The 21,607-nt window shown below is 54.5% G+C and overlaps 2 protein-coding genes and 1 pseudogene across 2 annotated transcripts; 2 read left to right on the top strand and 1 right to left on the bottom strand.

Annotated features, from left to right (window-relative positions):
* Window positions 1-1,441: 1,441 nt before the first annotated feature.
* On the top strand, window positions 1,442-2,182 carry LOC141934077 (feather keratin 1-like). The gene is made up of 2 exons (XM_074849325.1): window positions 1,442-1,477; window positions 1,847-2,182. The coding sequence occupies exon 2, from the start codon at window positions 1,868-1,870 to the stop codon at window positions 2,180-2,182; it is 315 nt and encodes a 104-aa protein (XP_074705426.1). The 5' UTR covers window positions 1,442-1,477; window positions 1,847-1,867.
* A 4,165-nt stretch (window positions 2,183-6,347) lies between these two features.
* On the bottom strand, window positions 6,348-6,662 carry LOC141934327 (feather keratin 1-like). Its single transcript, XM_074849687.1, has one exon. The coding sequence runs from the start codon at window positions 6,660-6,662 to the stop codon at window positions 6,348-6,350; it is 315 nt and encodes a 104-aa protein (XP_074705788.1).
* Window positions 6,663-11,411: 4,749 nt separating this feature from the next.
* LOC141934059 (feather keratin 1-like) lies at window positions 11,412-17,020 on the top strand (annotated as a pseudogene).
* Window positions 17,021-21,607: the final 4,587 nt, after the last annotated feature.

Raw genomic sequence — 21,607 nt, 5'->3', positions numbered from 1 at the left:
TGCCTCTCTCAAACTGGGGAGCCACGAACTGGACAGCAGTTGTGGTCTCAGCAGTGCTGAGCCAAGAAGAGGGATCCCCTTCCGCAATGTGATAGCAACAATCATCCTAATGCAGCCCAGGATGCTGTTGGATGCCATTTGCCCAGAGGTGCGTGTTGCCTCATGGTGTCCTCCAGGACTGACGTCCTCTGCTGCAAAGCTGTTTGGCGGCCCATCAGGCCCAGCCTGTAGTGGCGCAGGAAATTGTTCCTCCGCCACCACGGGACTATGCATACAGGGCTTAAACGCTATTGGCTTCAGTCCGGACCTCTGTGAGAGGCCACCAGCTGGACTTTGTGCCACTCGTCGTAATCCCTGGAGATAAGCAGCAGTGCCAGATTTCAATCCCCTACACTGGCCTCTTCCCCAGCCTCTATTTTGTCACTCGCTCCATAAGGATTGTCACAGGAGACAGCATCAAAAGCCTTGTTTAGATGAGATTAACCACATTTGCTGCCCTTCCCTCATACACCGGAGCCAAGCAGGTCATCAGAGAAGGCCAGGAGGTTGGTCAGGCCTGCCTTGCCCTCTGTAAATCCATGCTGACCACTCACAATCATTTTCTTGTCCTTTTGTCTTGGGAAGCCCTTCCAGGATGATTTGCTCCATCACCTTTGCAGGGGTGGAGGTGAGGCTGATCGGCCTGTTGTTCCCCGGCTCCTCCTTTGTGCCCTTCTTGAAGACAGGAGGCCCACTGGCTTCCTTCCAGTCCTCAGATGCATTCCCTGACTGCTGTGACTTTCAAAGGGAGTTGAGAGTGGCCTTGTTGTGACGCCACCAACTCTCTTGGGTGTGTGGCATCAGGTTGCTTGTGCTTGTGTCAGTCCAATCTCTTTGACTGCTCCCACACTTGATCCTCCTTTTCTGCTCCAGATGTTCTGAGGAGTGTCAGGAGCCTGATCTCTTGACAGCAAATCCTGCCAGTAAAGACCAAGGCGAGGAACCCGTGGAATACCTCCACCTTTACTATAAGCCCTATAAATCCCCAGTGAGTCTGCCCCGTTCAGCGCTGAGGCTGCCTTTGAGCGAGCCTCCTTTTGGTGCCGACCTGCCTGGAAGAAGACCTCCTTGTTGCCCTCCATATGCTTTGACTGTTTCAGTGCCAGCTGGACCCCTCCAGCAATTCGGAGGCGTCTTGTGCCCGCATTGACACAACCCTGCCCAGGAAATCCTTGGCCTTCTCATCGCGGCACATCAAAGAGCCTGCATGGGAGAGGAAGCATGTCAGAAATGAGGAAATGAAATGGCACTGTTGACGGAAAGCAAAGCACAGCCTGTGCCACTAGGTAGGATATTTTGCTTTGGAGGTGAGTCTGTTGGAAAATTACTGCCCGCGTGCAGTGACTGTGGGCCTGGGGCAGTGCCGGAGCAGTATAAAAGCGGCCCTTCTCTTCACTCTCTCATCCACTCCTCTCAGCTCCATCTCCTTGGGAACAAGGTGAGTTGGGACTCCTTTCTTGTCTTCCTCCCCCTCCTCCTCCTCCCCCTCCTCCTCCTCCTCCTGCTCCTCCTCGTGTCTTCCCTGGGACATGGGGCCACTTATCATGGGAGTGGGAAGGGGGCAGAAGGTTTTTCATGGAGAGAGGCTGGGGCTTGGCTCAGGTGAGCTATGGACATGGTGGGGACGTCCTTGGGCTTGGTCAGTCTTGGCAGGATTCTTTTGGGCTGATGGGAAGGAGAAACCCGTGGGCCTCCCTAAAAGGCCTCCACCTTTTCTCTCCTTCTTGTCTCTTTTCTCCGTCATGGTGGGGTGACAGGCTGCTCCTCAACCACCCCTTGTGCTTTGTTTTCCACTTCTAGAGCCCAGGTTCATCTCCACTGTCGAGTCATGTCCTGCTACAACCCGTGCGTGCCATGCCTGCCATGCCAGCCCTGCGGCCCGACCCCGCTGGCCAACAGCTGCAATGAGCCCTGTGTCAGGCAGTGCCAGGACTCCACCGTGGCCATCCAGCCCTCCCCTGTGGTGGTGACCCTGCCCGGCCCCATCCTCAGCTCCTTCCCACAGAGCACCGCCGTGGGCTCCTCCACCTCCGCTGCCGTTGGCAGCATCCTCAGCTCTGAGGGAGTGCCCATCTCCTCCGGGGGCTTTGGCCTCTCCGGCCTTGGCAGCCGCCTCTGCGGCAGGAGGTGCCTCCCCTGCTAAAGCTGCTGGTGACAGCCCTGGGGAAGGCCCCCAGGGACCCATTGGGTGGGACCAGACTGGGGGTGGAGCACTGGGTTCTTGCTTTCAGAGGGGCTGGGCCACCCCAGCACCTCTGGCAAAAGGACGAGGCTAGCCTGGGCTCTCACCAAGCACGCCCCATGCCTGCCTTTCCTTTCTCCCACTCTCTCCTTTCCCTCCCGTGTGCTGCTTGTCCTGTGCTCCCCTGGGCTCTGAGCCCCACAGAGCCAGCCTAGGGAGGACCTGCTGGCCCTGATCCCTCTGTGGGACAGGAAGGTGGACTCCTGGCTGCATCTCCACCACAGCCATTGGGCACAGATTCCTCTTTGCCCCTGGTGCTCTGGGGTTGAGTCCTTCATGCATTCTAACCCTGTTAACATCTCTTGAGTCATTAAAGTTCTGCTGCATTCCAGCGCACTCCTCTGTGTCATCCTTTTCCTTGCAAATGCTCTCCCAAGATGTCCAGGGAGAGAGATGTTCCTCAGGGTCGTTTTTGGGAGGGGCTTTTTGGTGATGATTTTGCAGTGATTGTCAACACAGCCTTGCTCAGAGTCTGCTTAGTCATACACCAGGTGATTCTCTAATTTCTAAATCTGTCCGCCAATGTGGATCCTAATACAATTACCCAATGTATCTCAGTGGCTACCAGCCACTTTGTTGTGCACACCTTTTCTTTTTCGTCAGTAACATCAACACTGAGAGGCAAGTAGTCATGAGTGAATGTGGTATTGAGAAGACTGGAAGGACTAGCTTCCCAGGAGATGCCAGCAGAACCTATCCTAACCACAGCCCTCTCAAAGGGAGGGACACAGTGCAGTGGGCTGCCTTATCATAGAACCGTATTATCATACAATCATAGAATAGTTCTGGCTGGAGGACACTGTTAAAGATCATCTAGTCCATCTCCTCTGCCACGGGCAGGGATATCTGTCACTGTATCACGTTCATCAAAGTTCTGTTAAACTGGAATTTGAGCACTTCTATTGTTGGGGTCATTCTCTGGGCGACCTTTTCCACTGTCTCAGCACCCTTATGTAATAAATTTCTTTCTCATGTCTAATCTATGTCTACCCTATTTGAGTTTAAAAATGTTGCTTTTTGCCCTATCACTATAGCCCTTGATAATATGTCTCTCTCGTCTTCCTTATATGTCCCCTGTATATATTGAATGTCTGCATGTATGTCTCCCCAGAGCCTTCTCTTCTCCCAGTTGAAAACCCCACAAGCCCCTCAACCTTTCTTCACAGGAGAGGTGATGCATCCCTTTGATCATCTTTGTAGCCTTTCTCTGGACCTGCCCTAACAGGTCCACATCTTTTTTGTTCTGGGGACCCCAGACTAGATGAAGTACTCCAGGTGGAGCCTAATGAGAATGGACTAGAGGCAGAGAATCCCCTCCCTCGACCTGCTGTTCTGTTTCTTTCTGTGCAGACAGGATACAATTGGCCTTCTGGGCTGCAAGTGCACAGTGCTGGTTCATGTCCAATTCTTCAACCACCAGCATCTCTAACTACTTCTCTGCAGGGCTACTCTGAACCATTCATCCTCCAGTGTATATTTATATTGGGGATTGCCCTGATGCAGGTGCAGGAGCTTGCACTTGGCCTAATGGTAGTTCCTGAGTTTCACGTGGCACCATTCCTCAAGCCTGTCAAGGTCCTTCTGGACAACATCCTTCCCTCAAGTTGCACCCCTCGGTTTGATGTCATGCACAAACTTGCTGAGGGCACGCTCAATCCCACGATCTGTGTCATTGATGAAGATATGAAATAGTTACTGGTCCCTGTACAGACACCTCTTGTCACTGGTTTCTACTTGCTCGACATTGAGCAGTTAACTATAACTCTCTGGATGCAACCAAAGTGCCCTTGGGGCATGGTCAGTGACAGGTGAGGAAGGCATCCGTGACTCCACCAGACCCCTGGCCATTAGGCCCAGCTTTGCTGAGCCTCTGCACAGATGTGCCCTCTGGGCCCTGGTGCAGCAGAAGGGGCACGTGACCACAGCTGGTGTTGGTTGAGGAGCCTGGGCTGTGGAAGGCCCTGGGAGGGCAGCAGTCCTACAGGCTCCTAGGAAATGAACAGGAAGGGAGAGAGAGGGGAGAGGAGGGGCGGCAATTCCTCTTGGCCTGGCTGCCACTGTGCTAGGAGAGGAGACTTGAGCAGGAAAAGGCCCCAGAGGACAACAGGAGAGGGAATGGGCGAACCAGGCTGGATATGGCTGGATGGAGGTCATTTTCTTCATAGCAGCCCCTATGGTGCTGTGCTTTAAAAGTGTGGCTAAACCACTGCAGATAATGCACCAAAGCATTAGCTATTGCTGCACAGTTCTTGCACACCATCAAGGCCACCTCTCTTCCTCACTCTGCACCCCGTGCAGTAGAGGATAGGGGTGGGCAAGGTGGTGGGAGGGGTCACAGCTAGGATGGCTGACCGGCCTTGGCCAAAGGTCTATTCCATGCACATAACATCATGCTCAGCAATAAAACTGTGGGCAGTCTTTCCAAAGCAGCCGTTCTTTGGAGAATGGAGGGACACCAGTCTCCTGGTGCGAGGTGGTGGGTGAGTGCCTTTGCACCACTTGTTTATTTTTCTCTTTTGTCCCTTTCCTTCTTAAACTGTCCTTAAGTTGACCCAAGGGTGTTTTGCTCTCTTGCTTTTCCAGTTCTTCCCCCCATCCCACTAGGACAGGGGATGGAGAGAACAGCTGGTGGGTGCTTAGTGCTTGCCAGGGTCAGCACAACACACAGGCCCTCAGACAGTGAATGTCCTCCTTGCCCTGCTCCTTCCTGTCTGTGCCCAGGGCTTCCTGGGAAGGTTTCTGGAGAGATGGAGGCAGGGAGAGACACAGGGCAGAAAGAGAAGCAGCAGGTGCAGGCTGAGTGTCTCAGGGCTGTGCAGGAGATCTCCAAAGCAGTGCGGTAAGCAGCAGGGAAGTGTGTAATGAGATTTGCATCTGAGGAAGGGGAGTTGCTGAACTGCTGCAGGACACAACTGGGCAAGATGACATGTGTCTGCCCAGAGCCCTGAATGGCAGCTGGCTTGGTAGCAACCAGCCCTGCCTCCCCACACATCCTTCAGCCCCTGACAAGCCACAGCCAAAAAGCAGGGCCAGGGAAAGTTGTTTTTGCATGAAACCCAGCAAAACAGGTGGGACTCCCGCCACTGTTCCTGGACATTGAGGACTGTCATCAACATCCTGGGTGACCAGACAAGGAGTGTAGACAGAAGATCAATGGGAGCAATGATCCCAATCTGTTAGGACTTGGCTGATGGCACTTAAAACACTGTGTCATGTTTTGGGCTATAATGCAAGAACATGTTTGACCAAGGGTTGTGTGAGTTCAGCAGAGGGGGCCAGGATGGTGAGGATGCTTGAACTCTTCCTTGGGGAGGAGAGTCTGAGGGCAGAAGCCTTGCTGAGAATGGAGAAGAGAATGCTTTGGTGGGAGACCTCAAAGTCTCTTTGGAGTAGCTACGGCCATGAAACTGCACGGGGTCATCCATCTAGCCCCTGATAGTCAGAGAAGTTTGGAAAGCAAAGGATCACCCACCTGATGCATGACTAAGTATACTCACAGCAAGCCTGTGCTAACAGTCACTGCACACCCATCCTCAGGATCCCCCTCCTAGAATCAGCCCTGAGCAACCCCAACTCTATCCCTGATTATCTTGGGAGAGCTTCTGCAAGGCAAAGGATGACATGGAGGCAAGTGTTGGGATGCAGCAAAACTTTAATGGATCAAAAGGTGGAAACGAGGTAACTCTGAGTGGAGGCTCTAGTGCAGGGAGCACCAGGGGCAGAGAGCAGTTTGCGCCCCATGGCTGTGGTGGAGAGGCAGCCAGGTGTCCACCTGCCTGCGCCACAGAGGGATCAGGGCCAGCAGGTCCTCCCTAGGCTGGCTCTGTGGGGCTCAGAGCCCAGGGGAGCACATGACAAGCAGCACACGGGAGGGAAAGGAGAGAGTGGGAGAAAGGAAAGGCAGGCATGGGGTGTGCTTGGTGAGAGCCCAGGATGGCCATGTCCTTTTGACACGGGTGCTGGTGTTGAGCAGCCCCTCTGAAAGCAAGAACCCAGAGCTCCATCCCCAGTCTGGTCCCACCCTGTGGGTCCCTGGGGGCCTTCCCCTGGGCTGTCACCAGCAGCTTTAGCAGGGGAGGCACCTCCTGCCGCAGAGGCGGCTGCCAAGGCCGGAGAGGCCAAAGCCCCCGGAGGAGATGGGCACTCCCTCAGAGCTGAGGATGCTGCCAACGGCAGCGGAGGTGGAGGAGCCCACGGCGGTGCTCTGCGGGAAGGAGCTGAGGATGGGGCCGGGCAGGGTCACCACCACGGGGGAGGGCTGGATGACGACGGTGGAGTCCTGGCACTGCCTGACACAGGGCTCATTGCAGCTGTTGGCCAGCGGGGTCGGGCCGCAGGGCTGGCAGGGCTGGCAGGGCAGGCACGGGTTGTAGCAGGACATGACTCAACTGTGAAGATGAACCTGGGCTCTAGAAGTGGAAAACAAAGCATGGGGGGGTGCTTGATGAGCCACCTGGCACCCCACCATGAGGGAGAAGAGAGACGAGGAGAAGAGGTGGAGGCCTTTTAGGGAGGCCCACGGGTTTCTCCTTCCCATCAGCCCAAAAGAACCCTGCCAAGAGTGACCAAGTCCAGGGAGGTCCCCACCATGTCCATAGCTCACGCCAGACAAGCCCCAGCCTCTCTCCATGAAAAAAACTTCTGCCCCCTTCCCACTCCCATGATAAGCAGATTCATACACCAGGGAAGACACGGCGAGGAGGACGAGGAGGACGAGGAGGAAGATGAGGAGGAAGGCAAGAAAGGAGTCCCAACTCACCTTGTTCCCAAGGAGATGGAGCTGAGAGGAGTAGACGAGAGAGTGAGGAGAAGGGCCCGCTTTTATACTGCTCCGGCACCACCCCAGGCGCACAGTCACTGCACGCAGGCAGTAATTTTCCAACAGACTCACCTCCAAAGTAAAATATCCTACCTAGTGGCACAGGCTGTGCTTTGTTTCCGTCAACAGTGCCATTTCATTTCCTCATTTCTGACATGCTTGGTCTGCCATGTAGGCTCTTTTCATGTGCCGGGAGGGGAGGCAGGATTTGCCGTCAAGACATGAGGCTCCTGACACTCCTCGGAGCATCTGGACCAGGGAAGGCTTACATGCAGTAGAGGAGAATCAGGTGTGGGAGCAATCAAAGAGATTGGACAGGCATGAGTGCATGTATCCTGATGCCACGCACCCAAGGGAGTTGGTTGGTGTCACTACAAGGCCGCTCTCAACTCCCTTTGAAAGTCACAGCAGTCAGGGAACGCATCTGAGGACTGGAAGGAAGCCAGTGGGCCTCCTGTCTTCAAGAAGGGCACAAAGGAGGAGCCGGGGAACAACAGGCCAGTCAGCCTCACCTCCACCCCTGCAAAGGTGATGGAGCAAATCATCCTGGAAGCGCTTCCCAAGACAAAAGGACAAGAAAATGATTGTGAGTGGTCAGCATGGATTTACAGAGGGCAAGGCAGGCCTGACCAACCTCCTGGCCTTCTTTGATGACCTGCTTGGCTCCGGTGTATGAGGGAAGGGCAGCGAATGTGGTTCATCTCATCTAAACAAGGCTTTTGACGCTGTCTCCTGTGACAATCCTTACGGAGCGAGTGACAAAAAAGAGGCTGGGGAAGAGGGCAGTGCAGGGGATTGAAATCTGGCATGCCTGCTGGCCTCCAAGGATTATGACAAGTGTCACGATGTCCAGCTGGCGGTCACTCTCTCCTGGTGCCAGGCCTTTGGGTCGCCAGGTCGGGGTCCAAAGCATGTGACCAAAGTGCATGGTGGTGTGAGGAGACACAGAGAGAGGAACAAGGTGCTGTCCCGAGCCTCAACACACTGCTCTGGTAGTGAGGAGGGAGGGACCCAACTGCACAGGGCTTGTTGAGGAGCAACATTGTCCCTCTGCAAGCCTGCTGATGGCGTAGGTTGGGGACCCCCAGAGACAGCCACAAGAGGGGATAAATTTACCAGAGAAATCAGCACATGTCTCCCCAGAAGGAGAAGCTGTGCTTGGGCAAAGGCATTTGAAATCACTAGCGCAGCCCATCTGCCCATAGAGGCAGTGATCAGCACGAGCTGGAGTGAGCAGAGAGGCAGACAGGAAGGTAGAAGGATGTGGCGGCTCCTCAGTCACAGGAGCCTTTGGGAACCCAGGAGAGGACCGCATTGGTGCAAAGACAGGCCGACCTTCCTGCACAGGGTTTTGAAAACAACCTCACCAGCCATGTCCTCCATCTGCACAGACTGCTCCAGCACTTGGGGGCACATCTTCTGCCTGTACTGACATGGTCTTGCTCAGGAAATGCTTGGGCCTCTCATCCTGATACTTCAAAAGAGCCTCTGCGGCCTAGAGGTCACGTCAGAAATGAGGAAATGAAATGGCACTGTTGACAGAAACTAAAACACAACCTGTGCCACTAGGTAGGATATTTTGCTTTGGAGGTGAGTCTGTTGGAAAATTACTGCCCGCGTGCAGTGACTGTGGGCCTGGGGCGGTGCCGGAGCAGTATAAAAGCGGGCCCTTCTCCTCACTCTCTCATCCACTCCTCTCAGCTCCATCTCCTTGGGAACAAGGTGAGTTTGGCGCCCTTTCTTGCCTTCCTGCTCATCTTCCTCCTTGTGCTCCTCTGGGGTTTTTCAACACATACCTGTCTCTCTGTCCGATGCTGTGTCTTGAGGCTGTTTGTGAAGGGAGAGAGAAGGGAGGAGAAGGTGTGGCAAGCAGAGAGGTTGGGGCTTGGTGGAGGTGTCTTGTGAGGTATGGGCTAGGTGGGGAGCTCCCTGGGCATGGTCACACTTGGTTGGGCTCTTTTGAGCTGAGGAGAAGGGTATCCCTCGTGGTGGGGTGCCAGGCTGCTCGTCAACCACCCCTCGTGCTTTGTTATGCCGTTCTGCATCCCTCAGGTTCATCTCCACTGTCGAGTCATGTCCTGCAACAACCTGTGCCTGCCATGCCTGCCCTGCCAGCCCTGCCAGCCCTGTGGCCCGACCCCGCTGGCCAACAGCTGCAATGAGCCCTGTGTCAGGCAGTGCCAGGACTCCACCGTCGTCATCCAGCCCTCCCCCGTGGTGGTGACCCTGCCCGGCCCCATCCTCAGCTCCTTCCCGCAGAGCACCGCCGTGGGCTCCTCCACCTCCGCTGCCGTTGGCAGCATCCTCAGCTCTGAGGGAGTGCCCATCTCCTCCGGGGGCTTTGGCCTCTCCGGCCTTGGCAGCCGCCTCTGCGGCAGGAGGTGCCTCCCCTGCTAAAGCTGCTGGTGACAGCCCTGGCGAAGTTCTCCAGGTACCCACACAGCGTGGTACCAGACTGGGGACGGAGCATTGAGTTCTTGTTTTCAGAGGGGCTGCTCAACACCAGCACCCCTGGCAAAAGGACACGGCCAGCCTGGGCTCTCACCAAGCACGCCCCATGCCTGCCTTTCCTTCTCCCACTCTCTCTTTTCCCTCCCGTGTGCTGCTTGTCCTGTGCTCCCCTGGGCTCTGAGCCCCACAGAGCCAGCCTAGGGAGGACCTGCTGGCCCTGATCCCTCTGTGGCACAGGCAGGTGGACACCTGGCTGCATCTCCACCACAGCCATGGGGCACAGATTCCTTTCTGGCCGCTGGTGCTCCCTGCACTCAGAGTTATTTTATTTCTGCTATCTGATCCATTAAAATTTTGCTGCATCCCAGCCCTTGCCTCCATGTCATCCTTTGCCTTGCAGAAGCTCTCCCAAGATAATCAGGGATAGAGTTGGGGTTGCTCAGGGCTGATTCTAGGAGGGGGATCCTGAGGATGGGTGTGCAGTGACTGTTAGCACAGGCTTGCTGTGAGTATACTTAGTCATGCATCAGGTGGGTGATCCTTTGCTTTCCAAACTTCTCTGACTATCAGGGGCTAGATGGATGACCCCGTGCAGTTTCATGGCCGTAGCTACTCCAAAGAGACTTTGAGGTCTCCCACCAAAGCATTCTCTTCTCCATTCTCAGCAAGGCTTCTGCCCTCAGACTCTCCTCCCCAAGGAAGAGTTCAAGCATCCTCACCATCCTGGCCCCCGTCTGCTGAACTCACAGAAAAGTCAACAAAGATGATCAGAGGGATGCATCACCTGTCCTGTGAAGAAAGACTGAGAGGCTTGGGGGATTTTCAGCTGGGAGAAGAGAAGACTCTGGGGAGACCATCTTGCAGCCGTTCAGTATATACAGGGGACATATAATGAAGGTGGAGAGAGACTTTTTATCAAGGCCTGTTGTGATAGGGCAAGGAGCAACATTTATAAACTTAAATAGGGTAGACATAGATTGGAGATGAGGAAGACTAGGCCGACTAGGGCACAGTGATCATGAAATAATATATTTCTCTATTATTAGAGAGGCCAGGAGAGCGGGCAGCAGAACTGACATCCTGGACTTCAAAGCGCTGACTTTGTCTTTTTTAGGCAGCTGCTTGACAGGATCCCTTTGGAGATGGCCCTGAAGGGTATAAGGGTCCAGGAAGCCTGGATGCTCTTTAAGAAGGAAGTCTAAATGGCACAGGAGCAGGCTGTCCCCAAGTGCTGTAAGATAAGCCGGCGCCAGAGAAGGCCACCCTGGTTAAACAGGGAGCTTTGGCTGCAACTCAGGGTGAAAAGGAGAGTTTACAGCTTTTGGAAGAAGGGGCTAGTGACTCACGAATATAACAAAGATGCTGTGAGGCTATGCAGGGCAGAAATCAGGAGGTCTAAAGCCCAGCTAGAAATTAATCTGGCTTCAGCAATCAAGGACAACAAGAAATGTTTCTATGTCAGCAGCAAAAGAAAGACCAGGGAGAGCCTCCATCCCTTGCTAGATGCAGGAGGAAACATGGTAACAAGTGATGAGGAGAAGGCTGAGGTGCTTAATGGCTTCTTTGCCTCAGTCTTTAATAACAAGACTAGTTGTACCGATGGAATCCAGCCTCCTCAGCCAGAAGACAGAGACTGGGAGAACGCCCCTCCAAGAGGAGATAGGCAGTGACCTACTGCATCACATAGACACACACAAGTCTATGGGACCGGATGGGATACACCCGAGGGTGCTGAAGGACCTGGCTGGGTGCTCACCAAGCTGCTTTCCATCATTTCCCAGGAGTCCTGGCTGACCGGGGAGGTCCCGACAGATTGGAAATTGGCCAGTGTGATGCCCATATATAAGAAGGGTAGGAAGGATGATCTGGGAAATTACAGGCCTGTCAGCTTGACTTCAGTGCCCGGGAAGCTGATGGAGCAGCTCATCCTGAGCACCATCATACAACACATGCTGGACAACCAGATGATCAGGCCCAGTCAGTGGGTTTAGGAAAGGCAGGTCCTGCTTGACAAACCTGATCTCCTTCTACGACAGGGTGACCTGCTTATTGGATGAGGGAAAGGCTGTGGATGTTGTTTACCTTGACTTTAGCAAGGCCTTTGACACCATTTCCCACAGCATTCTCCTGGCAAAACTGGCTGCTCGCAGCTTGGATGGGCACCCACTTTGCTGGGTAAAAAACTGTCTGGATGTCTGGACCCAAAGAGTTGTGGCGAAGGGAGTTAAATCCGGTTGGCGGCCGGTCACGAGTGGTGTCCCCCAGGGCTCGGTTTTGGGGCCACTCCTGTTTAACATCTTTATTGATGATCTAGACGAGGGGATCGAGTGCACCCTCAGTAAGTTTGCAGACGACACCAAGTTGGGTGGGAGTGTTGATCTGCTCGAGGGTAGGGAGGCTCTGCAGAGGGATCTGACCAGGCTGGAGTGATGGGCTGAGGCCAACTGTATGAGGTTTAATAAGGCCAAATGCCGGGTGCTGCACTTTGGCCACAACAACCCCCAGCAGCGCTACAGGTTTGGGGAGGAGTGGCTGGAGAGCTGCCAGTCAGAGAGGGACCTGGGGGTGTGGATTGACAGCCGGCTGAACATGAGCCAGCACTGTGCCCAGGTGGCCAAGAAGGCCAGTGTTATCCTGGCTTGTATCAGCAATAGCATGGCCAACAGGGACAGGGAAAGGATGTTACCCCTGTAGTCGGCACTGGTGAGGCCACACCTCAATGACTGGGTTCAGTTTTGGGCCCCTCACTACAAAAAGGACATTGAATCACTTGAGCGTGTCCAGAGAAGGGCAACGAGCTGGTGCAGGGTCTGGAGCACAGGTCTGATGGGGAGCGGCTGAGGCAAATGGAGGTGTTTAGTCTGGAGAAGAGGAGGCTGAGGGGAGACCTCATCGCCCTCTATAACTCCCTGAAAGGAGGGTGCAGAGAGGGGGTGATGACTCTCCTGAACCAAGCAACAAGCAATAGGTCAAGAGGTAATGGCTTCAAGTTGTGCAAGGGAAGGTTTAGACTAGATATTATGAAGCATTTCTTTACAGAACGGGTTGTTAGATATTGGAATGGGCTGCCCAGGGAGGTGGTGGAGTCCCCAACCCTGGAGGTGTTTAAGAGTAGGGTAGACATAGTGCTTAGAGATATGGTGTAGTCGGGAACTGTCAGTGTGAAGTTAACTGTTGTACTAGATGATATTCAAGGTCTTTTCCAACATAGATGATTCTGTGATTCTGTGATTCTGTGAAGAAATTTATTACAATGAGGGTGCTGAGACACTGGAAAAGGTTACCCAGAGAATGGTGAGATGACCCATCACTGGAAGTGCTCAAAGTCAGGTTTGACAGAACTTTGATGAACGTGATACAGTGACAGATATCCCTGCCTGTGGCAGAGGAGATGGACTAGATGATCTTTAACAGTGTCCTCCAGCCAGAACTATTCTATGATTGTATGATAATACGGTTCTATGATAAGGCAGCCCACTGCACTGTGTCCCTCCCTTTGAGAGGGCTGTGGTTAGGATGGGTTCTGCTGGCATCTCCTGGGAAGCTAGTCCTTCCAGTCTTCTCAGTACCACATTCACTCATGACTACTTGCCTCTCAGTGTTGATGTTACTGACGAAAAAGAAAAGGTGTGCACAACAAAGTGGCTGGTAGCCACTGAGATACATTGGGTAATTGTATTAGGATCCACATTGGCGGACAGATTTAGAAATTAGAGAATCACCTGGTGTATGACTAAGAAGATTCCGAGCAAGGCTGTGTTGACAATCACTGCAAAATCATCGCCAAAAAGCCCCTCAAAAAAACTACCCGGCGGAACACCTCTCTCCCTGGACATCTTGGGAGAGCATTTGCAAGGAAAAGGATGACATAGAGGAGTGTGCTGGGATGCAGCGAAACTTTAATGAGTGAGGAGATGTTAACAGGGTCAGACTGCATGAACGACTGCAAGAAGTGCCCCTGAGCACCAGGGGCAAAGAGGAATCTGTGCCCAATGGCTGTGGTAGAGAGGCAGCCAGGTGTCCACCTGCCTGCGCCACAGAGGGATCAGGGCCAGCAGGTCCTCCCTAGGCTGGCTCTGTGGGGCTCAGAGCCCAGGGGAGCACATGACAAGCAGCACACGGGAGGGAAAGGAGAGAGTGGGAGAAGGGAAATGCAGGCATGGGGCGTGCTTGGTGAGAGCCCAGGCTAGCCTCGTCCTTTTGCCAGAGGTGCTGGGGTGGCCCAGCCCCTCTGAAAGCAAGAACCCAGTGCTCCATCCCCAGTCTGGTCCCACCCAATGGGTCCCTGGGGGCCTTCCCCTGGGCTGTCACCAGCAGCTTTAGCAGGGGAGGCACCTCCTGCCGCAGAGGCGGCTGCCAAGGCCGGAGAGGCCAAAGCCCCCGGAGGAGATGGGCACTCCCTCAGAGCTGAGGATGCTGCCAACGGCAGCGGAGGTGGAGGAGCCCACGGCGGTGCTCTGCGGGAAGGAGCTGAGGATGGGGCCGGGCAGGGTCACCACCACGGGGGAGGGCTGGATGACGACGGTGGAGTCCTGGCACTGCCTGACACAGGGCTCATTGCAGCTGTTGGCCAGCGGGGTCGGGCCACAGGGCTGGCAGGGCTGGCAGGGCAGGCATGGCAGGCACAGGTTGTTGCAGGACATGACTCGACAGTGGAGATGAACCTGAGGGATGCAGAACGGCATAACAAAGCACGAGGGGTGGTTGACGAGCAGCCTGGCACCCCACCACGAGGGATACCCTTCTCCTCAGCTCAAAAGAGCCCAACCAAGTGTGACCATGCCCAGGGAGCTCCCCACCTAGCCCATACCTCACAAGACACCTCCACCAAGCCCCAACCTCTCTGCTTGCCACACCTTCTCCTCCCTTCTCTCTCCCTTCACAAACAGCCTCAAGACACAGCATCGGACAGAGAGACAGGTATGTGTTGAAAAACCCCAGAGGAGCACAAGGAGGAAGATGAGCAGGAAGGCAAGAAAGGGCGCCAAACTCACCTTGTTCCCAAGGAGATGGAGCTGAGAGGAGTGGATGAGAGAGTGAGGAGAAGGGCCCGCTTTTATACTGCTCCGGCACCGCCCCAGGCCCACAGTCACTGCACGCGGGCAGTAATTTTCCAACAGACTCACCTCCAAAGCAAAATATCCTACCTAGTGGCACAGGTTGTGTTTTAGTTTCCGTCAACAGTGCCATTTCATTTCCTCATTTCTGACGTGACCTCTAGGCCGCAGAGGCTCTTTTGAAGTATCAGGATGAGAGGCCCAAGCATTTCCTGAGCAAGACCATGTCAGTACAGGCAGAAGATGTGCCCCCAAGTGCTGGAGCAGTCTGTGCAGACGGAGGACATGGCTGGTGAGGTTGTTTTCAAAACCCTGTGCAGGAAGGTCGGCCTGTCTTTGCACCAATGCGGTCCTCTCCTGGGTTCCCAAAGGCTCCTGTGACTGAGGAGCCGCCACATCCTTCTACCTTCCTGTCTGCCTCTCTGCTCACTCCAGCTCGTGCTGATCACTGCCTCTATGGGCAGATGGGCTGCGCTAGTGATTTCAAATGCCTTTGCCCAAGCACAGCTTCTCCTTCTGGGGAGACATGTGCTGATTTCTCTGGTAAATTTATCCCCTCTTGTGGCTGTCTCTGGGGGTCCCCAACCTACGCCATCAGCAGGCTTGCAGAGGGACAATGTTGCTCCTCAACAAGCCCTGTGCAGTTGGGTCCCTCCCTCCTCACTACCAGAGCAGTGTGTTGAGGCTCGGGACAGCACCTTGTTCCTCTCTCTGTGTCTCCTCACACCACCATGCACTTTGGTCACATGCTTTGGACCCCGACCTGGCGACCCAAAGGCCTGGCACCAGGAGAGAGTGACCGCCAGCTGGACATCGTGACACTTGTCATAATCCTTGGAGGCCAGCAGGCATGCCAGATTTCAATCCCCTGCACTGCCCTCTTCCCCAGCCTCTTTTTTGTCACTCGCTCCGTAAGGATTGTCACAGGAGACAGCGTCAAAAGCCTTGTTTAGATGAGATGAACCACATTCGCTGCCCTTCCCTCATACACCGGAGCCAAGCAGGTCATCAAAGAAGGCCAGGAGGTTGGTCAGGCCTGCCTTGCCCTCTGTAAATCCATGCTGACCACTCACAATCATTTTCTTGTCCTTTTGTCTTGGGAAGCGCTTCCAGGATGATTTGCTCCATCACCTTTGCAGGGGTGGAGGTGAGGCTGACTGGCCTGTTGTTCCCCGGCTCCTCCTTTGTGCCCTTCTTGAAGACAGGAGGCCCACTGGCTTCCTTCCAGTCCTCAGATGCGTTCCCTGACTGCTGTGACTTTCAAAGGGAGTTGAGAGCGGCCTTGTAGTGACACCAACCAACTCCCTTGGGTGCGTGGCATCAGGATACATGCACTCATGCCTGTCCAATCTCTTTGATTGCTCCCACACCTGATTCTCCTCTACTGCATGTAAGCCTTCCCTGGTCCAGATGCTCCGAGGAGTGTCAGGAGCCTCATGTCTTGACGGCAAATCCTGCCTCCCCTCCCGGCACATGAAAAGAGCCTACATGGCAGACCAAGCATGTCAGAAATGAGGAAATGAAATGGCACTGTTGACGGAAACAAAGCACAGCCTGTGCCACTAGGTAGGATATTTTACTTTGGAGGTGAGTCTGTTGGAAAATTACTGCCTGCGTGCAGTGACTGTGCGCCTGGGGTGGTGCCGGAGCAGTATAAAAGCGGGCCCTTCTCCTCACTCTCTCGTCTACTCCTCTCAGCTCCATCTCCTTGGGAACAAGGTGAGTTGGGACTCCTTTCTTGCCTTCCTCCTCATCTTCCTCCTCGTCCTCCTCGTCCTCCTCGCCGTGTCTTCCCTGGTGTATGAATCTGCTTATCATGGGAGTGGGAAGGGGGCAGAAGTTTTTTTCATGGAGAGAGGCTGGGGCTTGTCTGGCGTGAGCTATGGACATGGTGGGGACCTCCCTGGACTTGGTCACTCTTGGCAGGGTTCTTTTGGGCTGATGGGAAGGAGAAACCCGTGGGCCTCCCTAAAAGGCCTCCACCTCTTCTCCTCGTCTCTCTTCTCCCTCATGGTGGGGTGCCAGGTGGCTCATCAAGCACCCCCCCATGCTTTGTTTTCCACTTCTAGAGCCCAGGTTCATCTTCACAGTTGAGTCATGTCCTGCTACAACCCGTGCCTGCCCTGCCAGCCCTGCCAGCCCTGCGGCCCGACCCCGCTGGCCAACAGCTGCAATGAGCCCTGTGTCAGGCAGTGCCAGGACTCCACCGTCGTCATCCAGCCCTCCCCCGTGGTGGTGACCCTGCCCGGCCCCATCCTCAGCTCCTTCCCGCAGAGCACCGCCGTGGGCTCCTCCACCTCCGCTGCCGTTGGCAGCATCCTCAGCTCTGAGGGAGTGCCCATCTCCTCCGGGGGCTTTGGCCTCTCCGGCCTTGGCAGCCGCCTCTGCGGCAGGAGGTGCCTCCCCTGCTAAAGCTGCTGGTGACAGCCCAGGGGAAGGCCCCCAGGGACCCACAGGGTGGGACCAGACTGGGGATGGAGCTCTGGGTTCTTGCTTTCAGAGGGGCTGCTCAACACCAGCACCCGTGTCAAAAGGACATGGCCATCCTGGGCTCTCACCAAGCACACCCCATGCCTGCCTTTCCTTTCTCCCACTCTCTCCTTTCCCTCCCGTGTGCTGCTTGTCATGTGCTCCCCTGGGCTCTGAGCCCCACAGAGCCAGCCTAGGGAGGACCTGCTGGCCCTGATCCCTCTGTGGCGCAGGCAGGTGGACACCTGGCTGCCTCTCCACCACAGCCATGGGGCGCAAACTGCTCTCTGCCCCTGGTGCTCCCTGCACTAGAGCCTCCACTCAGAGTTACCTCGTTTCCACCTTTTGATCCATTAAAGTTTTGCTGCATCCCAACACTTGCCTCCATGTCATCCTTTGCCTTGCAGAAGCTCTCCCAAGATAATCAGGGATAGAGTTGGGGTTGCTCAGGGCTGATTCTAGGAGGGGGATCCTGAGGATGGGTGTGCAGTGACTGTTAGCACAGGCTTGCTGTGAGTATACTTAGTCATGCATCAGGTGGGTGATCCTTTGCTTTCCAAACTTCTCTGACTATCAGGGGCTAGATGGATGACCCCGTGCAGTTTCATGGCCGTAGCTACTCCAAAGAGACTTTGAGGTCTCCCACCAAAGCATTCTCTTCTCCATTCTCAGCAAGGCTTCTGCCCTCAGACTCTCCTCCCCAAGGAAGAGTTCAAGCATCCTCACCATCCTGGCCCCCTCTGCTGAACTCACACAACCCTTGGTCAAACATGTTCTTGCATTATAGCCCAAAACATGACACAGTGTTTTAAGTGCCATCAGCCAAGTCCTAACAGATTGGGATCATTGCTCCCATTGATCTTCTGTCTACACTCCTTGTCTGGTCACCCAGGATGTTGATGACAGTCCTCAATGTCCAGGAACAGTGGCGGGAGTCCCACCTGTTTTGCTGGGTTTCATGCAAAAACAACTTTCCCTGGCCCTGCTTTTTGGCTGTGGCTTGTCAGGGGCTGAAGGATGTGTGGGGAGGCAGGGCTGGTTGCTACCAAGCCAGCTGCCATTCAGGGCTCTGGGCAGACACATGTCATCTTGCCCAGTTGTGTCCTGCAGCAGTTCAGCAACTCCCCTTCCTCAGATGCAAATCTCATTACACACTTCCCTGCTGCTTACCGCACTGCTTTGGAGATCTCCTGCACAGCCCTGAGACACTCAGCCTGCACCTGCTGCTTCTCTTTCTGCCCTGTGTCTCTCCCTGCCTCCATCTCTCCAGAAACCTTCCCAGGAAGCCCTGGGCACAGACAGGAAGGAGCAGGGCAAGGAGGACATTCACTGTCTGAGGGCCTGTGTGTTGTGCTGACCCTGGCAAGCACTAAGCACCCACCAGCTGTTCTCTCCATCCCCTGTCCTAGTGGGATGGGGGGAAGAACTGGAAAAGCAAGAGAGCAAAACACCCTTGGGTCAACTTAAGGACAGTTTAAGAAGGAAAGGGACAAAAGAGAAAAATAAACAAGTGGTGCAAAGGCACTCACCCACCACCTCGCACCAGGAGACTGGTGTCCCTCCATTCTCCAAAGAACGGCTGCTTTGGAAAGACTGCCCACAGTTTTATTGCTGAGCATGATGTTATGTGCATGGAATAGACCTTTGGCCAAGGCCGGTCAGCCATCCTAGCTGTGACCCCTCCCACCACCTTGCCCACCCCTATCCTCTACTGCACGGGGTGCAGAGTGAGGAAGAGAGGTGGCCTTGATGGTGTGCAAGAACTGTGCAGCAATAGCTAATGCTTTGGTGCATTATCTGCAGTGGTTTAGCCACACTTTTAAAGCACAGCACCATAGGGGCTGCTATGAAGAAAATGACCTCCATCCAGCCATATCCAGCCTGGTTCGCCCATTCCCTCTCCTGTTGTCCTCTGGGGCCTTTTCCTGCTCAAGTCTCCTCTCCTAGCACAGTGGCAGCCAGGCCAAGAGGAATTGCCGCCCCTCCTCTCCCCTCTCTCTCCCTTCCTGTTCATTTCCTAGGAGCCTGTAGGACTGCTGCCCTCCCAGGGCCTTCCACAGCCCAGGCTCCTCAACCAACACCAGCTGTGGTCACGTGCCCCTTCTGCTGCACCAGGGCCCAGAGGGCACATCTGTGCAGAGGCTCAGCAAAGCTGGGCCTAATGGCCAGGGGTCTGGTGGAGTCACGGATGCCTTCCTCACCTGTCACTGACCATGCCCCAAGGGCACTTTGGTTGCATCCAGAGAGTTATAGTTAACTGCTCAATGTCGAGCAAGTAGAAACCAGTGACAAGAGGTGTCTGTACAGGGACCAGTAACTATTTCATATCTTCATCAATGACACAGATCGTGGGATTGAGCGTGCCCTCAGCAAGTTTGTGCATGACATCAAACCGAGGGGTGCAACTTGAGGGAAGGATGTTGTCCAGAAGGACCTTGACAGGCTTGAGGAATGGTGCCACGTGAAACTCAGGAACTACCATTAGGCCAAGTGCAAGCTCCTGCACCTGCATCAGGGCAATCCCCAATATAAATATACACTGGAGGATGAATGGTTCAGAGTAGCCCTGCAGAGAAGTAGTTAGAGATGCTGGTGGTTGAAGAATTGGACATGAACCAGCACTGTGCACTTGCAGCCCAGAAGGCCAATTGTATCCTGTCTGCACAGAAAGAAACAGAACAGCAGGTCGAGGGAGGGGATTCTCTGCCTCTAGTCCATTCTCATTAGGCTCCACCTGGAGTACTTCATCTAGTCTGGGGTCCCCAGAACAAAAAAGATGTGGACCTGTTAGGGCAGGTCCAGAGAAAGGCTACAAAGATGATCAAAGGGATGCATCACCTCTCCTGTGAAGAAAGGTTGAGGGGCTTGTGGGGTTTTCAACTGGGAGAAGAGAAGGCTCTGGGGAGACATACATGCAGACATTCAATATATACAGGGGACATATAAGGAAGACGAGAGAGACATATTATCAAGGGCTATAGTGATAGGGCAAAAAGCAACATTTTTAAACTCAAATAGGGTAGACATAGATTAGACATGAGAAAGAAATTTATTACATAAGGGTGCTGAGACAGTGGAAAAGGTCGCCCAGAGAATGACCCCAACAATAGAAGTGCTCAAATTCCAGTTTAACAGAACTTTGATGAACGTGATACAGTGACAGATATCCCTGCCCGTGGCAGAGGAGATGGACTAGATGATCTTTAACAGTGTCCTCCAGCCAGAACTATTCTATGATTGTATGATAATACGGTTCTATGATAAGGCAGCCCACTGCACTGTGTCCCTCCCTTTGAGAGGGCTGTGGTTAGGATAGGTTCTGCTGGCATCTCCTGGGAAGCTAGTCCTTCCAGTCTTCTCAATACCACATTCACTCATGACTACTTGCCTCTCAGTGTTGATGTTACTGACGAAAAAGAAAAGGTGTGCACAACAAAGTGGCTGGTAGCCACTGAGATACATTGGGTAATTGTATTAGGATCCACATTGGCGGACAGATTTAGAAATTAGAGAATCACCTGGTGTATGACTAAGCAGACTCTGAGCAAGGCTGTGTTGACAATCACTGCAAAATCATCACCAAAAAGCCCCTCCCAAAAACGACCCTGAGGAACATCTCTCTCCCTGGACATCTTGGGAGAGCATTTGCAAGGAAAAGGATGACACAGAGGAGTGCGCTGGAATGCAGCAGAACTTTAATGACTCAAGAGATGTTAACAGGGTTAGAATGCATGAAGGACTCAACCCCAGAGCACCAGGGGCAAAGAGGAATCTGTGCCCAATGGCTGTGGTGGAGATGCAGCCAGGAGTCCACCTTCCTGTCCCACAGAGGGATCAGGGCCAGCAGGTCCTCCCTAGGCTGGCTCTGTGGGGCTCAGAGCCCAGGGGAGCACAGGACAAGCAGCACACGGGAGGGAAAGGAGAGAGTGGGAGAAAGGAAAGGCAGGCATGGGGCGTGCTTGGTGAGAGCCCAGGCTAGCCTCGTCCTTTTGCCAGAGGTGCTGGGGTGGCCCAGCCCCTCTGAAAGCAAGAACCCAGTGCTCCATCCCCAGTCTGGTCCCACCCAATGGGTCCCTGGGGGCCTTCCCCAGGGCTGTCACCAGCAGCTTTAGCAGGGGAGGCACCTCCTGCCGCAGAGGCGGCTGCCAAGGCCGGAGAGGCCAAAGCCCCCGGAGGAGATGGGCACTCCCTCAGAGCTGAGGATGCTGCCAACGGCAGCGGAGGTGGAGGAGCCCACGGCGGTGCTCTGTGGGAAGGAGCTGAGGATGGGGCCGGGCAGGGTCACCACCACAGGGGAGGGCTGGATGGCCACGGTGGAGTCCTGGCACTGCCTGACACAGGGCTCATTGCAGCTGTTGGCCAGCGGGGTCGGGCCGCAGGGCTGGCATGGCAGGCATGGCAGGCACGGGTTGTAGCAGGACATGACTCGACAGTGGAGATGAACCTGGGCTCTAGAAGTGGAAAACAAAGCACAAGGGGTGGTTGAGGAGCAGCCTGTCACCCCACCATGACGGAGAAAAGAGACAAGAA

The sequence above is a fragment of the Strix aluco genome, chromosome 24 (assembly GCF_031877795.1).
Source record: "Strix aluco isolate bStrAlu1 chromosome 24, bStrAlu1.hap1, whole genome shotgun sequence".
Lineage (NCBI taxonomy): Eukaryota > Metazoa > Chordata > Aves > Strigiformes > Strigidae > Strix > Strix aluco.
Note: the sequence above shows the minus strand (reverse complement) of the source record. Positions and strands in the feature narration are given on the sequence as shown.

Excerpts from the sequence above, each read along its gene's own strand:
- LOC141934077 (XM_074849325.1), top strand. The coding sequence starts at position 1,868 with ATGTCCTGCTACAACCCGTGCGTGCCATGCCTGCCATGCCAGCCCTGC.
- LOC141934327 (XM_074849687.1), bottom strand. The coding sequence starts at position 6,662 with ATGTCCTGCTACAACCCGTGCCTGCCCTGCCAGCCCTGCCAGCCCTGC.